Source organism: Salmo trutta, chromosome 2 (assembly GCF_901001165.1).
Source record: "Salmo trutta chromosome 2, fSalTru1.1, whole genome shotgun sequence".
Lineage (NCBI taxonomy): Eukaryota > Metazoa > Chordata > Actinopteri > Salmoniformes > Salmonidae > Salmo > Salmo trutta.
In genome coordinates this window covers 70,295,673-70,317,821 of record NC_042958.1, presented here as the reverse complement: position 1 = coordinate 70,317,821, position 22,149 = coordinate 70,295,673, and the positions used below count along the sequence as shown (strand labels likewise).

The window sequence follows — 22,149 nt, the reverse complement described above, 5'->3', positions numbered from 1 at the left end:
ACTATAGGAAAATGAGGGACAAACACACCCCCATTCAAATCGACGGGGTTGCAGTGGAGTGGGTTGAGAGCTTCAAGTTCATTAGTGTCCACATCACCAACAAACTATCATGGTTCAAACACAACAAGGCAGTTGCGAAGAAGGCACGAGAAAGCCTATTCCCCCTCAGGAGACTGAAAAGATTTGTCATGGGTCCCTGGATCCTCAAAAAGTTCTACAGTTACACCATCAGAGCATCCTGACCGGTTGCATCACCACCTGGTATGGTAACTGTTTGGCATCTGACCATAAAGTGCTACAGAGGGTAGTGCGTACAACCCAGTACATCACTGGGGGCAATCTTCCTGCCATCCAGGACCTCTATATTAGGCGGTGACAGAGGAAGGCCCCAAAAATTGTTAAAGACTCCAGTCACCCAAGTCATAGACTGTTCTCTCTGCTACCGCACGGCAAGCGGTACCAGAGCGCCAAGTCTAGGTCCAAAAGGCTCCTTAGCAGCTTCTACCCCCAAGCCATAAGACTGCTGAACAACAGCTTCTAGCCCCCCCACACCTTTGTTTTTACACTGCTGCTACTCGCTGTTTATTATATATGTATAGTCACTTTACCCCTACCTACATGTACAAATTATTTCCATTACCTCGACGAGCCTGTACCCCTGCACATTGACTCGGTACTGGTAGCCCCTGTATATAGCCTCGTTATTGTTATTTTATTGTGTTACTTTTTTTTACTGTAGTTTATTTAGTAATACTGTCGTTTGTATGTGTATGTTTTGAAAAAATGTTTTTATGTTAAACCCTTCTGGAAACAGTGAAGAAGTAGAGGAATATGGGTCCAGGGCTAGGGATCCTAACATGCTGACCGCACACTCCATCGCACGCATGTTGATTTTGTCCCCCCACACCAAAACCGATCAGGACACGCAGGTTGAAATATCTAAAGAAACTCTGAACCAATTATATTAATTTGGGGACAGGTTGAAAAGCATGAAACATTTATGGGCATTTACCTAGCCAGCTGTTGCTAGCTAATTTCTCCTGGGATATAAACATTGGGTTGTTATTTTACCTGAAATGCTCAAAGTCCTCTACTCCGACAATTAATCCACAGATAAAAGGGTAAACGTTTGTTTCTAGTAATCTTTCCTCCTTCAGGCTTCTTCTTCTTTGGAATTTATGTGGCGGTTGGCAACCAACTTTAAAAGGTGCATTTCCACAACCGACTGGAGTGTGGACCTCAGTTCATCTTTCAATCATCCGCGTGGGTATATGCTCCTAAAAACCAATGAGGAGTTGGCATGTGGGTATTTGCTCCTAAAAACCAATGAGGAGATGGGAGATGCAGGACTTGCAGCGCGCTGAGTGTCACGAATACAACCAAGTTCTATTTTAGCACCTGACCACGCCGATGCTTGCTAATGCGTGCGAGCAGCGTGGGTGCAATGATTGAATAACATGTATGTGTACACTTATTTTGCTATGCTCGCGCACACGACACGTCCGGTCTGGTCAGCATGTAAGAGGTTCTCTGTGAGTAGGCTGAGGCCAATAGGGAATGATCGGAATGACGTGCTTCAGTATGGTTGGCTTCTTAGCGTTCATAGCCATGGTTATCAACTGTACCGCAGAAATGGAATGTAAATAACAGAAAATAGATGTTGTCGTGGCAGCAGCAGAGAAGTACTTGGGTGAATGATATTTTACTGCAGAAGAGTTACAAGGTGTGTTGAACGATAATGTCCCGTCCTCCCAGAATGCCGGCCTGGTGTAGGATCAGATAGGGTCAGGTAGTGGAATAGTGGTTAGGTTTTATTGGTTGTAAGGTTAGATGGTAGGGGAATTTTTTTTCCCTTCCCTTTTTGTGTCACAAAGTGTAATGAATTCACTTTCCAGAACAGTAGACGAAACAGATGAATTGGGAGTCTGTGATCATCCTCACACTCCGTACAGTAGGTGGTGGTGTATGCACCTTTCAGTTAGTTGCGATCCACCAATACAAATTTAAAGAAGAAGAAAATCTGTGACCTGGTTTTGTGACGCTCGTCATTTGGTGCGACGCAGACAGGGTGGTGTGTGTGGTGAAACAGAAGAGTCATTGACTGTCCTTTTGAGTTTTGATGTTGAGTCTTTGCCCGACAAAGTGATGTTAGGATATATAAGTTATCCCGTACAAGCTTTTGTGCCGAATACATTACGTTGTTACAGGTGTTAAGCTTATGGGCATGTGGCAGCAGTTTGTAGGAGGGAGGTTCCTAGGTGTGAGAAGTGTGCAAAGGGCATGAGACAAAAGAATGTGTAGCATTGAAGAAAGTAGTGGTATATGTTAATTGTAGGGGTGCCCATGGGGCTGGGGATCAGAAATGTCCGGTGCGAGAGAGGCAGGTTGAGGTTTCCAGGGTTAGAGTAGTGCAGAAGTTGTCGTATGCTGAGCCAGTGAAGAAAGTAGAGGAAGATGGGTCAAGGGGAGGGATCCTGAGAGGAGTGTTGTGAGTAGTAGCGCTGTACCAGTACAGAGGGATAGGCAAAAAACGTTATATGTTTCAGTAAGATTGGATTTTTTTCATTTATAGCAATGGTTATCAACTGTACTGCAGGGATGGAACGTAAGTCACAGAAAAATGGTGGTGGCAGCTGCAGAGGTATTTATTTGGGTGTGCGAAACTTGATGTCAGAAGAGTTACAGGGTGTGTTGTTGAATGGTAGTGTCCCATCCTTTCAGGCTGTTGGCCTGAGGTAGGACTAAATATATTTAAATAGTGGAGTGGGTTTTTAGTAAGTGTAGAGTATTTGTTTATTTTATTAATTAAAAAGTTGAAGGGAGTTTACTCCAGTCTAGTAGGTGGTGGTAATGCAACCTTTTTTGGATGCCAACCGATTATAAACCTCATCGAAGAATGTCCGTGACCTGGAAGTACTTCCTTATTCCTGCCTGCTTCACAGCAGGCGTCATACTTGGAGGTTGCTGCGTGTTTTTTTTCTATCAAAACGTGAACCTTAGTTCAATTAGTAAACCTGTATTCATACGAGGATTATTTCGTTTACAATGTACATTTTATCATCATTACTTTAAAAAGTTGTAAGCCAAAGGTTGGACACGTTTTTTTTTCTGGCGACTGTGGTGTACTGTGCTAACTCGCGTTAGCTGGCTAGCCCATTCCCCATACAAACTTGTCTGTTGTTTTGGACACCTAGTCGGCGGATAAGGGTCAACAAAGAGAGGTATCTATTGTTTGACTTTTTTTGTATAAACTTGAGTGTCATACACAAAGTGTATCCCACTCACTGACTGGTTTTCCACCACTAGAGTGTGTTGTCACGATACCAGAATTTCTTTCGATACCAGTTTTAGTAACTCGATACCATGGCACTTGATCCAGACGGATAACTCAGCTAACGTTACTGCTCTGTTTTATCGTTGGACATCTTTTGAGTTCAATATCATTACATTTTAAATTTGATGTCAACATTTTTCAGAGACAGCCATGTATGCATCAATTAATAAATTGTACAATCATAATTAATTTGACAGTTTTTACCAATGTAACTACATAACGGTAATAATTTATTTGAATGGTAAATCTCTATTGGTAAACATGGTAAATCAAGATGGCCTAGGCGGCCTATTCACAATACAGGTGAAAGCATATTTTCATTATTCAAATCCAATTGTATTTGTCACATGCGCCGAATACAACAGGTGTAGACCTTACAATGAAATGCTTACTTACAAGCCCTTAACCAACAATGCCGTTTGAAGAAAATACTTTCAAAATTATTTAATGTAGCTACTGATGCCAATCTGTTTCCCTCCCATTTGGGACTTATTTTATTGTACTGATCAACATTTACAATCTCTTCTATTATGAAATCCATTAATCCATTAATGAAGTAATTCATGACGAGGCATATAGGCCATCTGTAAATAGCCCATCCAACTACCTCATTCCCATATTGTTATTTATTAATCTTTCTGCTCCTTTGCACCCCAGTATCTCTACTTGCACAGTCATCTACTGCACATCTATCACTTCATTGTTTAATTGCTAAATTGTAATTACTTCGTCACTATGGCCTATTTATTGCTTACCTCCCTAATCTTACCTCATTTGCACACACTGTATATAGATTTTTTTTCTATTGTGTTATTGACTGTACATTTGTTTATTCCATGTGTAACTCTGTTTGTGTCACCCTGCTTTGCTTTATCTTGGCCAGGTCGCAGATGTAAATTAGAACTTGTTCTCAACTGGCCTACCTGGTTAAATAAAGGTGAAATTAAATTTTAAAAAATAAAAAATATGCCCATATAGTCAGTTGAGGGAGACGTTACAGACGGTGGGAAAGTATCTTTGGATGTGATGCAGAGACGATGAAGTGAATTAATAACGTTTTTGGTGACAGTCAGCTTTGAAATCAGCATATTTTGCATTATGATTTGCATTACATCACAAAGTACTAGGGTTGTGAATTGTTTGATGTTAGCTTCAGCTGTAAGCTAGCAACGAAAGTTAACCTACAATTACCTAAAAATTCACCTTTATTTAACCAGGTAGGCAAGTTGAGAACAAGTTCTCATTTACAATTGCGACCTGGCTAAGATAAAAAGCAAAGCAGTTCGACACATACAACAACACAGAGTTACACATGGAGTAAAACAAACATACAGTAGAAAAATAAGTCTATATACAATGTGAGCAAATGAGGTGAGATAAGGGAGGTAACGGCAAAAAAGGCCATGGTGGCAAAGTAAATACAATATAGCAAGTAAAACACTGGAATGGTAGATTTGTAGTGGGAGAAAGTGCAAAGTAGAAATAATGGGGGGCTAAAGTAGCAAAATAAATAAATACAGTAGGGGAAGAGGTAGTTGTTTGGGCTAAATTATAGATGGACTATGTACAGGTGCAGTGATATGTGAGCTGCTCTGACAGCTGGTGCTTAAAGCTAGTGAGGGAGATAAGTGTTTCCAGTTTCAGAGATTTTTGTAGTTTGTTCCAGTCATTGGCAGCAGAGAACTGGAAGGAGAGACGGCCAAAGGAGGAATTGGCTTTGGGGGTGACCGGAGAGATATACCTGCTGGAGCGCGTGCTACAGGTGGGTGCTGCTATGGTGACCAGTGAGCGGAGATAAGGGGGGACTTTACCTAGCAGGGTCTTGTAGATGACCTGGAGCCAGTGGGTTTGGCGACGAGTATGAAGCGAGGGCCAGCCAACGAGAGCGTACAGGTCGTAGTGGTGGGTAGTATATGGGGCTTTGGTGACAAAACGGATGGCACTGTGATAGACTGCATCCAGTTTATTGAGTAGGGTATTGGAGGCTATTTTGTAAATGACATCGTTGAGGATCGGTAGGATGGTCAGTTTTACGAGGGTATGTTTGGCAGCATGAGTGGGGAGCTAGCAATGAGTAAATGGAGCAGGTAAGAGGCATGAACGGTGCACTCACTGCAGAAGGGGATATCGGCTGCGCTGATAGACTTCATCCTCTCAATCATTATACGACGTGAGACACATTTGACAGAAGTACAGAAAGTAACAAATTCTAGTACCGAACCGTTTTTTATGTTCTAGTATCGAAGTTTCAGTATACCGTGCAACACTACACTACAGAGGTACAACCAAAGAGGGTGACCAACCAATGAGCATTCTCATTGGTTGAGCTTTCTGTTCGAATTGGATAAGCTGCTCAATATGTCATTCAATAACAGTCAATCCCTCCTATCAATATCTAGTGGCAGGTGAATTGACACTGCACTGTTTGCTTATCATGAAATGAAAGTAATGCAATAGTTTTTGGTCCAGATCAGCAGACACCTCTGTTTGTTCCTTTCAGGATGTCCAAAATTGAGCGTCTGAACGCCCGTGTGGCGAAGCTGCTGACGGTGGCGGTGCATGAGGTTCTGGAGGTGGTGAAAGAGACTGTGTCTGAGTACCAGGAGAAAACAGCCAGAACTCAGAGAGAGAATGAGAGTCTGAGGAGAAGACTGCAGGAAATGCAGGACAAGATGAAGAGAGAGAACACAGGTGAGTCAGGATATTGTCTCAGTGGTGGTGGGTGGCTGGCCAATATAATCAAATCAATAAGATGGCATTTTCTGCTGCTTGCTCAAGTTCACCCTTTCATCTTTTTGTTTTGCAGCTGCTAAACTTGCAACGTTTCCTGCGACTGGTGGCCGTGGAAGAGCGGCCATCGAGAAACCGTCAGAGCAGGGTTGGAGCCCTATTCTGAGGCAGGACAGCCCAGAGCCCACACAGGTAGATGAGAAACCAGCGCTCACCTTCGAACAGACTGTGAGACTAAGGCAGGAGGAGGAGGAGTACAATGCACTGGAGCTGGATCAAACAGCACACTATGAGACAGAGTGTAACTTTACCTTAACCTTACCCGGACATCACGAGGGGGTGGCAGAGCAATCAGATGAAGCTGTTTCGGTCCACGTTCCTCAGGGTGTGAAAAATGACTCGCATTCAGACTTGAATAGCACTTCACAGGGAAACGCCCAGCTTGGCATCAATCTGACTGTTATCAAGACGGAACCCGAGCCCACCGAGTGCTCAGCACCCGAACCGTTGACTATCCCGGAGACCTTTGATTGTGTCGATTTAAGCTGCAATTCCACACGCTACGACCCAACAACGAATGCTCACAAGTCTCATGTGAGCACTGGACCATATAACGAACTCGTATTCGTCCACTCGAGTCACAACAGCGTCGGGAGGAGGTTTGGGTTTGGGAAAAACAGCAGGGACGGGAGGAAACACCATAGGCAACACTTCAGGAGGGATGAGCCGCACAGCTGCTTTGTGTGCGGCAAGACGTTCAGCCGGGTGGGGAACCTGCGTATCCACCAGCGCTGTCACACGGGCGAAAAACCCTACTGCTGCCTTCAGTGCGGCCGGTGTTTCAGTCAGGCCGGGGACCTCAAAAAGCACAAAAGGGTCCACACAGGAGAGAAGCCATACTATTGCGGCCAGTGCGGCAAGAGCTTCAGCCGTGGGGAGAACCTAAAGAGGCATCAGAAGATTCACATCGGAGAGACCTTACACCTGCAGCAGGCGTGGAGAGATCAACAGTCGAACTAGGTGTTCAAAGCAATCTTTTGAGAAAAAACTATACAAATGCACATACAGTGCATATGAATGACTATATGAATGCACATGCTGTGCGTGGTACTGAAATTAACATAGGATCTGCAGTGCTGAAAAAGTAAAGTGATTGGGTCATACTCGTGGGTGGATTGGCTGGTTTATTCAGGTTATCGATTTAGGTAATGGGTAACATGTATTTTGACCATTAGTGGATGGCATACCTTTTGATCCACTGGAGTGTTCATTATTCAATAGGCAAACCTCTTATCACTAGCTTTTGAATAAGAAAGTGCGGTGTGAGCAACAAAATAATGTTTTGTACACTGAAACCTTTATCTCCTCTGTACACATACAGGAAAGGCTTGGATGTTGTGTGACATATCTAGCATTACAACATTGTGTTCATGATGATTAAAGAGAGAAGTGAGATAACTGAGGACCTGGGTCAGGACTCTCTTTCTACCTGTCAGAACATAGAAATAGAATGAATTGAACAGGCTTGCAAACTCTAATGCAGAGAGGAGTAGGAAACCCCGGTCCTGTAGTACCTCAGGCATGTAATATTTTTGTTTGAGCCTACCTGGAAGGCCGGAGGGGTATACCAAAGATGATGGATATACTGGCATGTCTTTCCACCCTAACAATGGAAGTCGTCGTTCACAAAGCAGCACGGTGGGCTGTCTAGCTCCTGCCTATCCTTTGAATTGGTGGATACAGCTCATTATTGTAATCTATTTTTTAATATTCGATGTGGTTTGTTGACATCAACGGCCAGTATTCAATGGAGAGAGATGCTATGCTACTAGCCTCATGACATGAATATGCATGATAAAAAAAGTCAGTATTATTAAACTTCTTGCTTGGTGGGCGAAACAATGAAAAAACAACCCCTGTTAGAGACAGATTTTCCTCCGAGTTGGGCCTCTCTTCCTCTTCGGATATACTACGAATGAAGTTGCATCTACTCGTGGTTTTCTAAAGCTAGCCAGGGGTGTAATCATTACGCTGTTTCTGTTTTGAAAACGGAAAACTCAAGACTTCCTATTGGACAAATTCAGGTAGGTCCTGCCCCGTTTTGTTTTCTTCTGTTTGGTTCTTCTGCTAGATGGTTTCCGTAATGACGGTGGACATTGATCGCCTGCCTACTGTTAACTCTAGAAGGTTTATAGCTGCGTGTGCATGTCGAACTCCTCGTTGAGAATGCTGAAACAGACACATTTTCATTTTTGCCGAAATCAAAATTAAATTAAGCTTGCAAATTCAGCAGGCTATGGTGTGAAAAGTATTTTTTTTTGTGCGATCTTTATTTTATTATCGTTAAGGCAGGTTTTGGTGTGCGTATTAATGCATGAGCACCTTTCCCCCCTCCTATCGATACAATAATTGTGTTAATTCATACAAAAGTTTTTACCGTGTGAAATTTCAAATGCATTGTGTCATTATTAAATTGGATTTAGTAATGACAGAATGCATACCATTTAACACAAACATTGGATTAGAATATTTAATCCGTCATTTTCCTCAAATGAAGGGGATGATGACGCAACCTTTCAGGATAAATGGCGTTCGCCTGACCCGGAGCAGGCTAGTATAGGGCTCAGGTGTGTTGAGTTTAGTCAATCATTGAACTGATCAATTAGCTTAGTTTGTCTGGTGGCTAGTTGGGACAAAACAGGAACAGGGTTATTTTAGTGTTCATCTCAGAATGTCATGCTCTAACGTTATAATCGTCATAAAGAGAGGCCTACCTCATGTTACAAAATAGCACTAGTCTTAGAGTGGGGAATTGTGCAACTCTTAGGCTGTGTTTACACAGGCAGCCCAATTCTGTTCTTTTGCTCAAATAGTGGAGAAAAATATCAGCATTGGACTGCCCGTGTAAACACAGCCTTATAGTGTTTGGTGGTCAGTCACTACTCAGACAATGAAATGATAAGCATGTGCCTTTACTTTATTACAAACCCATGAGGATAGTACATGGCATTTAACACTGTATGGAATTAATTTCCATGACTGTTTCCGCAATCAACAATAACATAAGCAGTTTCATCTAAGTTATTCCCATTATGTGTGCATTTGAGGCAATTGCAACACATTCAGAAACTATCACAAATCATTAACTTAATTGTACAGTTCAAAGGATAAACACCTAGTATGATTTCATAGGCTACAACACGATTGTATGGGGGTTGATGAGATTTGCATAAACCAACAGAGAAGACAATGGGGTATACATCCCCATGACAAAGGAGTCCCTTATCAACATGACCTCAGATTTAGTGTGACCTGACATTGTGAATACAGTTCATTCAATCCAATGCTGGCTTCAGTGGTGAAAAAATGTCCCAATGGTCATACTTGAGTGAAAGTAATGATGCCTTTAAAAAAAATGACTCAAGTAAAAGTGAGTCACCCAGTAAAATACTACTTGAGTAAAAGTATCTGGTTTTAAAATGTACTTGTGTATGGTGGTGGAAAAAGTACTCAATTGTCACACTTGAGTAAAAGTAATACATCAAATTTAAGCAAACCAGATTGCAACGTTTTATATTTTACAGACAGACAAGGACACACTTCCAACACACATAATTTACAAGCCCAATATTTGTGTTTAGTGATTGCGCCAGATCTGAGGCAGTAGGGATGACAACGCATTATATTGATAGGTGTGTGAATTGGTCCATATTGCTGTCCTGCCAGAGCATTCCAAATGTAAGAGGTACTTTTGGGTGTCAGGAAAAATGTATCGGAGTAAAAATTATATATTTTCTTTAGCAATGAAGTGGAGTAAAAGTTGTAAAATATATATATAGTAAAGTATAGATGCCCCCCAAAAAACGACTTAATAAGTAAAAATACGAAGTACTTCTTAAGAACTTTACACCACTGGCTTTATCAGCATACAGTTGAGGGGCGTGGGCCCATGTTACCTATGCGGCGCTGACGTGGACGATGTGCTCAGTTGAGCGCTCACCTTAGTTACCAGGAAGTGTTTGACAACACCCAAGGAGCTGGTGGGACGGTTTTGTCTAGAAGGGATACAGTTTATGTCACAATGGACTATTTGTAGCAGGTTGGGATAATTAACGTAACAGATTATTAGAATTAGGTTAAGGTTAAGAAAAGGGTTAGGGTTAGCTAAAATGCAACATTTTATTTTTACGTCAATTTGACAACAACAGTATACGGTCTAGCCAATACCGGCTGAGCCTTTACACGTTATTCTACAGAGAGGTGAGTAAACAACCCCATTTACCCTATGCTCTTTTACTAGGCATACTCATTTGAGTTCCTCACGATGAAGAGAAGTAGCCTACGACTTCTTAGCCCAATAATATTACAAAACTTCCCTTTGCCTTTATTTTACAAATGCGGAAGCAGATACGTTAAAGGCATTTCTCATGATGAACGCTACAGTAGCTTATGCGTTTTTGTTTTACGGATTCCCATAGCTGAAACAAAGCATTACAATTGTGTATAATAATTACGGATTGTGAACGGTAGCTAAACAATCGAGCGAATGAATTTGCGCATATTGAATAAGCCTAATATTCGTAAAGATGCGTCATTTCCCCATCACAGCAATGAAGTAAACGAACTTTGTATTACTATCTCAAAGTTCAAACGCACATGGCGTTAAATCATTAGACAAAAAAAATCATTCGATAATTCAAAAATATTTGAATATTTTTTTGACAAGTAAAGTCCGCAGTGAGAGAATGTGTTGCAGTGATGTGGTGGGTGCCCTACTAACTTCCTTGTTTTTATGTAGCCCGACTCCAGCTACTCCTATGGTAAAAGCATGGTGTTGAGATGAAGATTACAGGGAAGATCCTCACTCATTTTCAGTCGTGCAGCTCACCCGTCGACAAAGAAGGATACCTGTATAAAAAGGTAACCCGATAACACGCCTTTCTGCATGTCTTACAGACTAACTTGTATATTCTATCATTTCAGCTATCACAATCCTTTGCTTGTCATCCTTGCCTTTTTAATTGCAGATTGACTAAATTAGGTGTATCAAATGCCCATTCAAAGCCAATGGTGAAGTCAGGGCAAAACATTTTACATTTACATTTTAGTCATTTAGCAGACGCTCTTATCCAGAGCGACTTACAGTACTGAATGCATACATTTCATTTCATGCATTTTTTTTGGTACTGGCCCCCCGTGGGAATCGAACCCACAACCCTGGGGTTGCACACACCATGCTGGCGTTGCAAACACCATGCTCTACCAACTGAGCCACAGGGAAGACAAAACTAAGTGACTTTTAATTTATTTTTATTTTATTTAACCTTTATTTAACCAGGTAGGCCAGTTGAGAACAAGTTCTCATTTACAACTGCGACCTGGCTAAGATAAAGCAAAGCAGTGCGACAACAACAACAACAACAGAGTTACACTTAAACAAATGCACAGTCAATAACACAATAGAAAAATCTATGTACAGTGTGTGCAGATGTAGAAGAGTAGGGAGGTAAGGCAATAAATAGGCCATAGAGGCGAAATAATTACAATTTAACATTAACACTGGAGTGATCAATGTGCAGATGATGATGTGCAAGTAGAGATACTGGGGTGCCAAAGAGCAAGAGTATAGATAACAATAAGGGGATGAGGTAGTTGGGTTTGCTATTTACAGATTGGCTGTGTACAGGTGCAGTGATCAGTAAGCTGCTCTGACAGCTGATGCTTAAAGTTAGAGAGGGAGATATAAGACTCCAGCTTCAGTGATTTTTGCAATTCGTTCCAGTCATTGGCAGCAGAGAACTGGAAGGAAAGGTGACCAAAGTAAGTGTTGGCTTTGGGGATGGCCAGTGAAATGTACCTGCTGGACCGTGTGCTACGTGTGGGTGTTGCTATATGTACCAGTGAGCTGAGGTAAGGTGGGGCTTTACTTAGCATAGACTTATAGATGACCTGGAGCCAGTGGGTTTGGCGACGAGTATGTAGTGAGGGCCAGCCAACGAGAGCATACAGGTCGCAGTGGTGGGTAGTATATGGGGCTTTGGTGAAAAAACAGATGGCACTGTGATGGACTACATCCAGTTTGCTGAGTAGAGTGTTGAGAGCTATTTTGTAAATGACATCGCCAAAGTCAAGGATCGGTAGAATAGTCCGTTTTACGAGGGTATGTTTGGCAGCATGAGTGAAGGAGGCTTTGTTGTGAAATAGGAAGCCGATTCTAGATTTAATTTTGGATTGGAGATGCTTAATGTGAGTCTGAAAGGAGAGTTTACAGTCTAGCCAGACACCTAGGTATTTATAGTTGTCCACATATTCTAAGTCATAACCGTCCAGAGTAGTGATACTAGTCGGGCGGAAGGGTGCGGGCAGCAATCGGTTGAAGAGCATGCACTTAGATTTACTTGCATTTTAAAGCAGTTGGTGGCCTCGGAAGGAGTGTTGTATGGCATTGAAGCTCGTTTGGAGGTTTGTTAGCACAGTGTCCAAAGAAGGGCCAGATGTATACAGAATGGTGTCGTCTGCGTAGAGGTGGATTAGAGAATCACCAGCAGCAAGAGCGACATCATTGATATATACAGAGAAAAGAGTCGGCCCGAGATTTGAGCCCTGTGGCTCCCCCATAGAGACTACCAGAGGTCCGGACAACAGGCCCTCCGATTTGACACACTATCTGAGAAGTAGTTGGTGAACCAGGCGAGGCAGTCATTAGAGAAACCAAGGCTGTTGAGTCTGCTGATAAGAATGCGGTGAATGACAGAGTCGAAAGCCTTGGCCAGGTCGATGAAGACGGCTGCACAATACTGTCTTTTATCGATGGCGGTTATGATATCATTTAGGACCTTGAGCGTGGCTGAGGTGCACCCATGACAAGCTCGGAAACCAGATTACATACTGGAGAAGGTACGGTGGGATTCGAAATGGTCGGTGATCTGTTTGTTAACTTGGCTTTCGAAGATTTTAGAAAGGCAGAGCTGGATGGATATAGGTCTAACAGTTTGGGTCTAGAGGGGGATGACCACGCCAGCTTTCCAATCTTTGGGGATCTCAGACAGTATGAAAGAGAGGTTGAATAGGCTAGTAATAGGGGTTGCAACAATTTCAGCAGATAATTTTAGAAAGAGGGTCCAAATTGTCTAGCCCAGCTGATTTGTAGGGATCCAGATTTTGCAGCTCTTTCAGAACATCAGCTGTCTGGATTTGGGTGAAGGAGAAGCAGGGGTGTGGGGCTTGGGCAAGGCGCTACCCTCTGTAGTGTCTTACAGTCTGATGCCGAGCAGTTCCCATACCAGGTGGTGATGCAACCGGTCAGGATGCTCTCGATGGTGCAGATGTAGAACTTTTTGAGGATCTGGGGACCCATGCTAAATCTTTTCAGTCTACTGAGGGGGACAAGGTGTTGTCGTGCCCTCCAAGGAACTTGAAACTCTCGTCCCGTTCCACTACAGCCCTGTCGATGTGAATGGGGGTGTGTTTGGTCCTCCTTTTCCTGTAGTCCACGATCAGCTCCTTTGTCTTGCTCACGTTGAGGGAGGGGTTGTTGTCATGGCATCACACTGCCAGTTCTCTGACCACCTCCCTATAGGCTGTCTCATCGTTGTCGGTGATCAGGCCTACCACTGTTGTGTCGTCAGCAAACTTAATGAGTCGTGTTTGGACACGCAGTTGTGGGTGAACAGGGTGTACAGGAGGGGACTGAACATGCACCCCTGAGGGGCCCCCGTGTTGAGGATCAGTGTGGCAGATGTGTTGGGCACTATGGTGTTGAATGCTGAGCTGTAGTCAATGAGCAGCGTTCTCACATAGGTGTTCCTTTTGTCCAGGTGGGAAAGGGCAGTGTGGAATGCGATTGAGATTGCATCATCTGTGGATCTGTTGGGGTGGTATGCGAATTGGAGTGGGTATAGGGTTTCTGGGATGATGGTAATGTGAGCCATGACCAACCTTTCAGAGCACATCATGGTCACCAATGTGAGTGCTACGGGGCGTAGTCATTTAGTCAGGTTACCTTCACTTTCTTGGGCACAGGGACTATGGTGGTCTGCTTAAAACATGTAGGTATTAGAGACTCGGTCAGGGAGAGTTTGAAAATGTCAGTGAAGACATATGCCAGTTGGTCCGCACATGCTCTGAGTACATGTCCTGGTAAGCCGTCTTGCCCCTCGGCCTTGTGAATGTTGACCCGTTTTCAAGGTCTTGCTCACAACGGCTATGGACAGCATGATCACACAGTCGTCCGGCACAGCTGGTGCTCTCATGCATGCTTCAGTGTTGCTTGCCTCGAAGTGAGCATTAAAGGCATTTAGCTTGTCTGGTAGGCTCGTGTCACTGGGCAGCTCGTGGCTGGGTTTCCCTTTGTAGTCCGTAATAGTTTGCAAGCCCTGTCATATCTGACGAGTGTAGTAGGTTTCAATCTTAGTCCTGTATTGACGCATTGACTGTTTGATGGTTCGTCTGAGGGAATAGCGGGATTTCTTATAAGCGTCCGGATTAGTGTCCCGCTTCTTGAAAGCGGCAGCTCTTTGACTTTAGCTCAGATTTTTCCTGTAATCCATGGCTTCTGGTTTGTATCTGTACCTACGGTCACTGTGGGACGACGTCGTTGAAGCCAGTGACTGATATGGTGTACTCCTCAATGCCATTGGATGAATCCCGGAACATATTCCAGTCTGAGCTAGCAAAACAGTCCTGTAGCGTAGCATCCGTGTCATCTGACCACTTCTTTATTGACCAAGTCACTGGTACTTCCTGCTTTAGTTTTTGCTTGTAGCAGGAATCAGGAGGATATAATTATGGTTAGATTTGCCAAATGGAAGGTGAGGGAGAGCTTTGTATGCATCTCTGTGTGTGGAGTGAAGGTTTTTTTCTCCCCTCTGGTTGCACATGTGACGTACTGATAGAAATGAGATAAAACGGATTTAAGTTTGACTGCATTAAAGTCCCGGGCCACTAGGAGCGTAGCTTCTGGATGAGCATTTTCTTGTTTGCTTATGGCCTTATACAACTTGTTGAGTGCGGTTTTCGCATTGTTTTTTTATGGTAAATAGACGGCTACAAAAAAATATTGATAGCTCTTGGTAGATAGTGTGGTCTACAGCTTATCATGAGGTATTATATCTCAAGCGAGGAATACCTCCAGACTTCCTTAATATTAGACATCCCGCACCAGCTGTTATTGACAAATAGACACACACCCCCACCCGTTTCTAAATATTGAGGGGGGAGGGGCAATTTACGTGCCTGGCTAATATGCATTTTGAGACAGAGAAACTGTTAATTTAAATGGTTGCTTATGTTCTCAAGTATGGCCCCAAAATGACCGGGCAGCACAGATGTATGTATTTATATAGAAAATATGACCGGGGCGGCAGGTAGCCAGCCTAGCGGTTAGAGAGATGAGCCAGCAACAGGACGGTTGCCAGTCCGAATCCTGGGTGTGTTTGGAAAATCTGTCTGGAACTGCCAGCTCAGTTCCAGACAGATTTTTCCGGTATCAGATCCTAGATGCCATTGCCCACTGTTGTGCCCTTGAGCAAGGCACTTAACCTCTCCACAACAACTGCTTCACGGTTGCTCCAACCTCTCCAACCTTCAGAAAGTATTCATACCCCTTGACTTAATCCATATTTTCTTGTGTTACAGCCTGAATTAAAAATGGATTAAACATTTTTTTAAAGTCACCAATCTACACACAATACCCAATAATGACAAAGTTAAACCCTGTTTTTAGAAATGTTTGCAAATGTGTTGAAAATGAAATGCGTAACTATCAAATTTACATAACTATTCACACCCTTGAGACAATACATCACTTTTGGCAGCGATTACAGCTGTCTTTCTTCGTAAGTCTCTAAGAGCTTTGCACACCTGGATTGTACAATATTTGAGCATTATCTTTAAAAAAAATGTCAAGCTATGTCTAGTTGGTTGTTGATCATGGCTAGACAGCCATTTGTCTTTTAAGAACATTCAATGTTTAAGAACATTTAAGAACATTCGATGTTCTCTTGGTAAGCAACTCCAGTGTATATTTGGACTTGTGTTTTAGGTTATGGACCTGCTGAAAGGTGAATGTGTCAGTTGGAAAGCAGACTGAACCAGGTTTTCCTCTAGGATTTTGCCTGTGCTAAGCTTTATTCCACAAATGTTAATTTTTTTTTACTCCCAAGTCCTTGCCGATGACAAGTATACCCATAACATTATGCAGCCACCACCATGCTTGAAAATATGGTGGCACTCTGTGATGTGTCATGTTGGGGATTTGCCCCAATCAAAATGCTTCGTATTCAGGACATAAAGTTAATTTGTTTGCAGTTTTACTTTAGTGCCTTATTGCAAACAGGATACATGTTTGGAATATTTGTATTCTGTACAGTCTTCCATTTCTCTCTTTAATTTAGGTTAGTATTGCAGAGTAACTACAATGTTGTTGATCCATCCTCAGTTTTCTCCTATCACAGCCATTAAACTCAGTAATTGTTTTAAAGTCACCATTGGCCTCATGGTGAAATCGCTAAGGGGTTTCCTTCCTCTCTGGCAACTGAGTAAGGAAGGACGCCTGTATGTTTGTAGTGACTGGGTGTATTGATACACCGTCCAAAGTGTAATTAATAACACAACAATGCTCAAAGGGATATTCAATATTATTATTATTATTTTTTTTAAACCAACAGGTGCCCTTCTTTGCGAGGCATTGGAAAACCTTCCTGGTTTTTGTGGTTGAATCTGTGTTTAAAATTCACTGCTCGACTGAGGTGCCTTACAATTATCTGTATGTATGGGGTACAGAACTGAGGTAGTCATAAAATCATGTTAAACACTATTATTGCACACAGAGTGAGTCCATGCAACTTATGTGATTTGTTAAGCACATTTTTACTCCTGAACTTATTGTGAGTAGGCCAGTGACACAAAATCTCAATTTAATCCATTTAAAATTCAGGCTGTAACCCAACAAAATGTGGAATAAGTAAAGTACTTTTCTGAAGGCACTGTATGTGTGTCTTTCGGAGCAGTTGGGATAAAGCAGAAGTGCAATTTTGACAGGCCATGACCCGGTGCTCCCCGGTTCAGCCTAGTCGAAACCCCCTCAGTGACAATTGAGCAATAAACTGCAGAGGCGCACGTATTTGACTGTGTATGCTGAGCTTGGAATGGGAAGAGTGCCTATTCAGGCCTGCACATAAAGTAAACTCGTTTTTATTGGTATTTTTTAATATGATAAAGATATTTTTTTTATACAGTACGAATGCCAGATATGTAGAATGTTCTCTCCAGAGCACATTCATTTGTGCTAGATTTAAGGAAAATAATATTATGTACATATTTATATTTAATTCAGAATGATTCAACTACAATAACTATTTGCATACGCCCTGGCTGATACTGACATCAGACGTGTTGAACTGTGAACAACAGATTGTTTTGACTAAACATCCCATTGTACCTTTACATACAGGGTGAGAGAAACACTTCCTATCAGAAGCGCTGGTTCATGCTGAAGGCAAACCTGCTCTTCTACAAGGACCGGCCCAACCACCGCGACCTGCTTGGCGTCATTGTTTTGGAGGGCTGCTCAGTGCAGCTGTGCGAGTCTGAGGAGCAGTTTGCCTTTTCGCTGGTGTGGAGCGGTGAACCGGGCCTGCGCACCTACAAGCTAGCTGCAGAGGACCAGCCCAGCCAGGAGAGCTGGATCAGGGCCCTGCTGTCGGCCAACCACGGCTACCTGGCCGCGCTGGTCATGGATCTGGAGAAACAGTATAAAGGTGAATGGGTGCAGGATTTTGTTCCATTCCAGCACTAGGCAAGCTAGATAATTGGGAGTAGATGCATCAACAAGGTGTTTGCCTGGTCATGAGAGCAGCTGGAAGACAAGTGGTCGAGCTTGGTCGTTGCGAGCTAGTAGGTAAATAACCGGATTCAACTAATCATCAAGTCTTCGATTTAGTTGAAACAAGTGTTTTAGTGCTTGGCTGGAATAAAACTCTGCACGTCCTAAATATCTACAGGATCAGGATTAGTGACCGCGTTGAAATGTACTTATGAGTTAGTGGTTCCCGCTACTTATACACAAGATGGTTTTACATATGCAAAGCACCTTCATCAATGTTCAGCTGTGTTTAATGAAAAAGTGTCCATGAATGTCCTAGCACCTTTTTTCTTAGTCACTCCTTCCTACTTCCACAGAGGCCATGAAAACATTTCCTGGTGACCCATCCCAGCAGTCTACACTGGCTGGCCCAAACACAGAGAGGCCAACTCAGTCGCTGATTTGGCTGAACTCTGGGACCGCGACCCTTTCACAGTACCTAGGGCCAAGTGTGGGAGCCGAGCATAGCTTTAGCACAAATCAAATGCTACAAGTTCCTCCCATTTCCTCTAAACCAACCAATAAGAGGTCTCCAAAACTCTGGCCCAAGAGAAATGCAAATGTTGTGCCTATTAATGTCCCAGCCCCGCCCCAAGGGGAGTGGTCAATGACGGGGTCAGGACCCAAGGTGGAATTTAGCGAACTGCACGAGGACTTTGGCAAGGAGGTGAAGGAGCTGATTGCTGATTGGTTGACAAGGGGACAGAAAGATGTAATTCAGGAAGAAGACTTAATTGATTTTGGTTGATTCAGCATGGTATGTCACTATAAGCATGTAAACAGTCCATACCAAAGGAGTCTGTACCAATTGCAATAATGGATGCCAACATGAATTAATATTTGTGAATGTAAGAAAATATATAATGATTATTTTAAAATAAATATTTTTTAGACAGCTTTCATTTGAATTAATATCTATGATTTAAAAGGCAATCATTTATCAACAGTTGTTCTCCCCATTAGAGCCAATAAGCTACAATATTATTACATGTAATGCCGTAATAATACAGCTATTACATTCAATAGATAAACTCAAATCAATTGCATGTATTATGAGTTGTCTTCACATTGGTTGAAATTCACAAAAACCAGCATGATTCCAAAAATAGTCTAGTTTAGTCAACATAGCAACTCAACCCACACAAATTATGCAGAGGATATGAAACGCTGGCAGATGCAACCTAAAAATGAATACAGTATGGGAAATTCATTAATCTGGTGCCACTGATAACTGAGCACTCCAACACCCCATTTGGGTGTCCACAAATGTTCCTCCTTGGTGACATGAAATCACTTTTCGCTGGCACTGATCCCCACGGGACTTGTCTGATGTCAGTACCGCTAATGTGCAAAGCGAACTAAACGGTTTGGGGTACTAATTAATATGACCCCACCATCGAAAGTGCTCACGAACACGTAGGCTACATGTTGTTTTGCTCCACAACAGCCACAAGCTTCACAAGACTCGTCTGAAGGTAACCTGGTACCGGTTTAAAAATGTATTTAAGTACTTTAGTGCTCCCCCCAAAAAGGGGTTAAATATGGGTAAAAAACAACAACAACAGAATAGGCCTGTATCCACAAAGCATCTCAGAAAAGGTCCTACGAATTTTAAAACCTGTTTGAAGACTAGCCATAAGACTGCTGAACAATTTATCAAATGGCCACCCGGGCTATTGACCCCCCCCCCCCTTTTTTGTTTTTACACTGCTGCTACTCGCTGTTTATTATCTATGTATAGTCACTTTACCCCTTTCTACATGTACAAATTACCTCGACTAAACTGTATTCCTGCACATTGACTCGGTACCGGTACTCCCTGTATATAGCCTCGTTATTTTGTTACTTTTATTTTTACTTTACTTACAAGCCCTTAACTCTATTTCTTGAACTGCATTGTTGGTTAAGAAAATATTTACTAAATGAACTAAGCATTTCACGGTAAGGTCTACACTTGTTGTATTCTCGAGTGGCGCAGCAGTCTAAGGCATTGCAGTGCTAGAGGCGTCACTACAGACCCTGGCTCATTCCCAGGCTGTGTCACAATCGGCTGTCATCGGGAGTCCCATAGGGCGGTGCACAATTTGGCCCGTCGTCGTCCGGGTAAGGGAGGGTTTGGCCGGGGTGGTAGGCCATCATTCTCAGTAAGAATTTGTTCTTAATTAACTTGCCTAGTTAAATAAAGGTTAAATAAACATTAGGAGATAAATTTCATTTATTTTAGCTGGTAATCACGACAGTTTGAGGTACCGCAAAGGAAAGATTGTTATGACGCTCATTGACAGTTGCAAAAAATGGGGAATAACTAACCATGGTGAATGTGACTGTACAACATCTGTTGCAATGGTAAAACATTTGATATAATTTTTGCCTGATACGATCACTTTGCCTACTCTTAATTATTGCCTAATATGTTGGCTTACATAACCTTTTTTTTTTTATCCAATTCTGATGGTTTTTAAAAGAGGAATTTTGACAATATTACTGTTATATCAACACACTCATCACTCACGTTTAACAACTCTAAATCGCTTTGGCACAGTAGGCATCAAGTCACTTTCCAGTAATGTTGCATACAGCGTTGCATCTAGTGTTTGAATGGTCTATCATTTTCATCGAACACAATCGAAGTTAACATAAGCCCAATTTTAGGTATATTTTTTAACAATGTGATATTTCGCTCCAAAGGCATAACATGATGTAGATGATCAAATAATTGAAAGAAAATGTTTATTTATTAGCCTAGTGGTTATATGTATGTTAAATAGGCCTCCTGTGAAAGCTTGTCAAAAGCGCAAGAGATACTGTTGCATGCAAGTCTCTAGATTTATGGATTGATCATATAGAAATATCAAAACATAATTTGAACAACTCCAAAGCAATTGTATGTGGTGCAGGAACCATTGACTCGCTGCTTTTTTTCTATTATCAAGACACCTGCTTGTAACTCTTAACTGGTTAGGACAGCTGGTTTCTGTCGACTAGGTAGGACTCGGAGTTAAGAGGCTTTGTGTATAGCTTTTATTTTTACCCGTAACAGTAAGAGTAAAATGTCTGTATTCTTACGACAAATGTTCTACTCTGAGAGGCTTTGTGGATGCAGGTCCTGAGCTTTCTTGTATATCCCAGATAAACTACATGATCAAAAGAATGTGGAGACCTGCTCGACGAACATCTCATTCCAAAATCATGGGCGTTAATATGGAGTTGGGTCCCCCTTTTGCTGCTGTAACTCTACTGGGAAGGTTTTCCACTAGATGTTGGAACATTGCTGCAGGGACTTGCTTCCATTCAGCCACAAGAGCAGGTGAGACCTGTCATTCATGCCAGTTGAGAGACCCACATTTTTAGCATAAAATATATAAATATATATGCCTGTTTTGATTATTATTTTGGCATTAATACAAGTCACATTTAACTTTGCAAATAATGTAAAAAAATATATTAAAAAATCATTGAGTTAATAAAGCCGCATGCAAACATGGTCTCTGTTTTGTTTTCTTGAATAAGGCAGCTCCAAAATGCAGGTGTTTCAGCCTAGCTCGGTGCTTTCTGTGATGGAGGCGAGCCAGCAGAAAATAGGAGCGTTGTGCCGTGATTGGCTCAGTGGTCTGTCACACATGGGGAAACTACGTCACCAGTCCTTAGTAATGGGAGACATCAAAAATTCTAGTCCTCTGCGTCCTGCCGTATAGTTACATTAGCAGTGCCCTTCCAAGAAGGCTCGAGGTCATTGGCCACAGATAAAATCACATTATACAGTTGAAGTAGGAAGTTTACATACACCTTAGCCAAATACATTTAAACTCAGTTTTTCACAATTCCTGACATTTAATCCTAATAAAAATTCCCTGTCTTAGGTCAGTTAGGATCACCACTTTATTTTAAGAATGTGAAATGTTAGAATAATACTAGAGAGAATTATTTATTTCTTTAATCACATTCCCAGTGGGTCAGAAGTTTACATACATACACTCAATTAGTATTTACTTTACTTACACCATATGTGAACTGATTGCCCCCCATCTATCTTCAGAGCTCGTGCTGCTAGGTGAACTAAACTGGGACATGCTTAACACCCCAGCCATCCGTCAATCTAAGCTTGATGCCCTCAATCTCACACAAATTATCAATGAACCTACCAGGTACCACCCCAAAGCCGTATACACGGGAAACCTCATAGATATCATCCTAACTACCTTGCCCTCTAAATACACCTCTG

At 42.3% G+C, this 22,149-nt stretch overlaps 2 protein-coding genes across 6 annotated transcripts in view; both read left to right on the top strand.

Moving 5' to 3' along the window:
- The first annotated feature begins 2,822 nt into the window (after positions 1-2,822).
- On the top strand, positions 2,823-7,526 carry LOC115162135 (zinc finger protein 679). Of its 2 annotated transcripts, none has more exons than XM_029713161.1 (3): positions 2,823-3,221; positions 5,835-6,025; positions 6,141-7,526. In XM_029713161.1, the coding sequence occupies exons 2-3, from the start codon at positions 5,836-5,838 to the stop codon at positions 7,082-7,084; spliced, it is 1,134 nt and encodes a 377-aa protein (XP_029569021.1). In that variant the 5' UTR covers positions 2,823-3,221; position 5,835; the 3' UTR covers positions 7,085-7,526. The 2 variants fall into 2 exon arrangements, with proteins under 2 accessions (XP_029569021.1, XP_029569012.1); XM_029713152.1 differs by lacking the exon at positions 2,823-3,221 and adding an exon at positions 5,045-5,096.
- Positions 7,527-7,658: 132 nt separating this feature from the next.
- The window catches only part of mylpfb (myosin light chain, phosphorylatable, fast skeletal muscle b), a 29,404-nt gene continuing 14,913 nt past the window's right edge, over positions 7,659-22,149 (top strand). Inside the window, exons 1-4 of one of the 4 annotated variants that reach the window (XM_029713189.1) lie at positions 7,659-8,148; positions 10,863-10,984; positions 17,517-17,823; positions 18,245-18,827. In XM_029713189.1, the coding sequence (XP_029569049.1) occupies positions 10,904-10,984; positions 17,517-17,823; positions 18,245-18,675 (819 nt within the window). In that variant the 5' untranslated portion in view covers positions 7,659-8,148; positions 10,863-10,903 and the 3' untranslated portion in view covers positions 18,676-18,827. Of the gene's footprint in view, positions 8,149-10,061; positions 10,325-10,459; positions 10,680-10,862; positions 10,985-17,516; positions 17,824-18,244; positions 18,830-22,149 lie in introns of those variants that run through there. The other 3 variants (XM_029713171.1, XM_029713181.1, XM_029713196.1) reach the window with 3 other exon arrangements.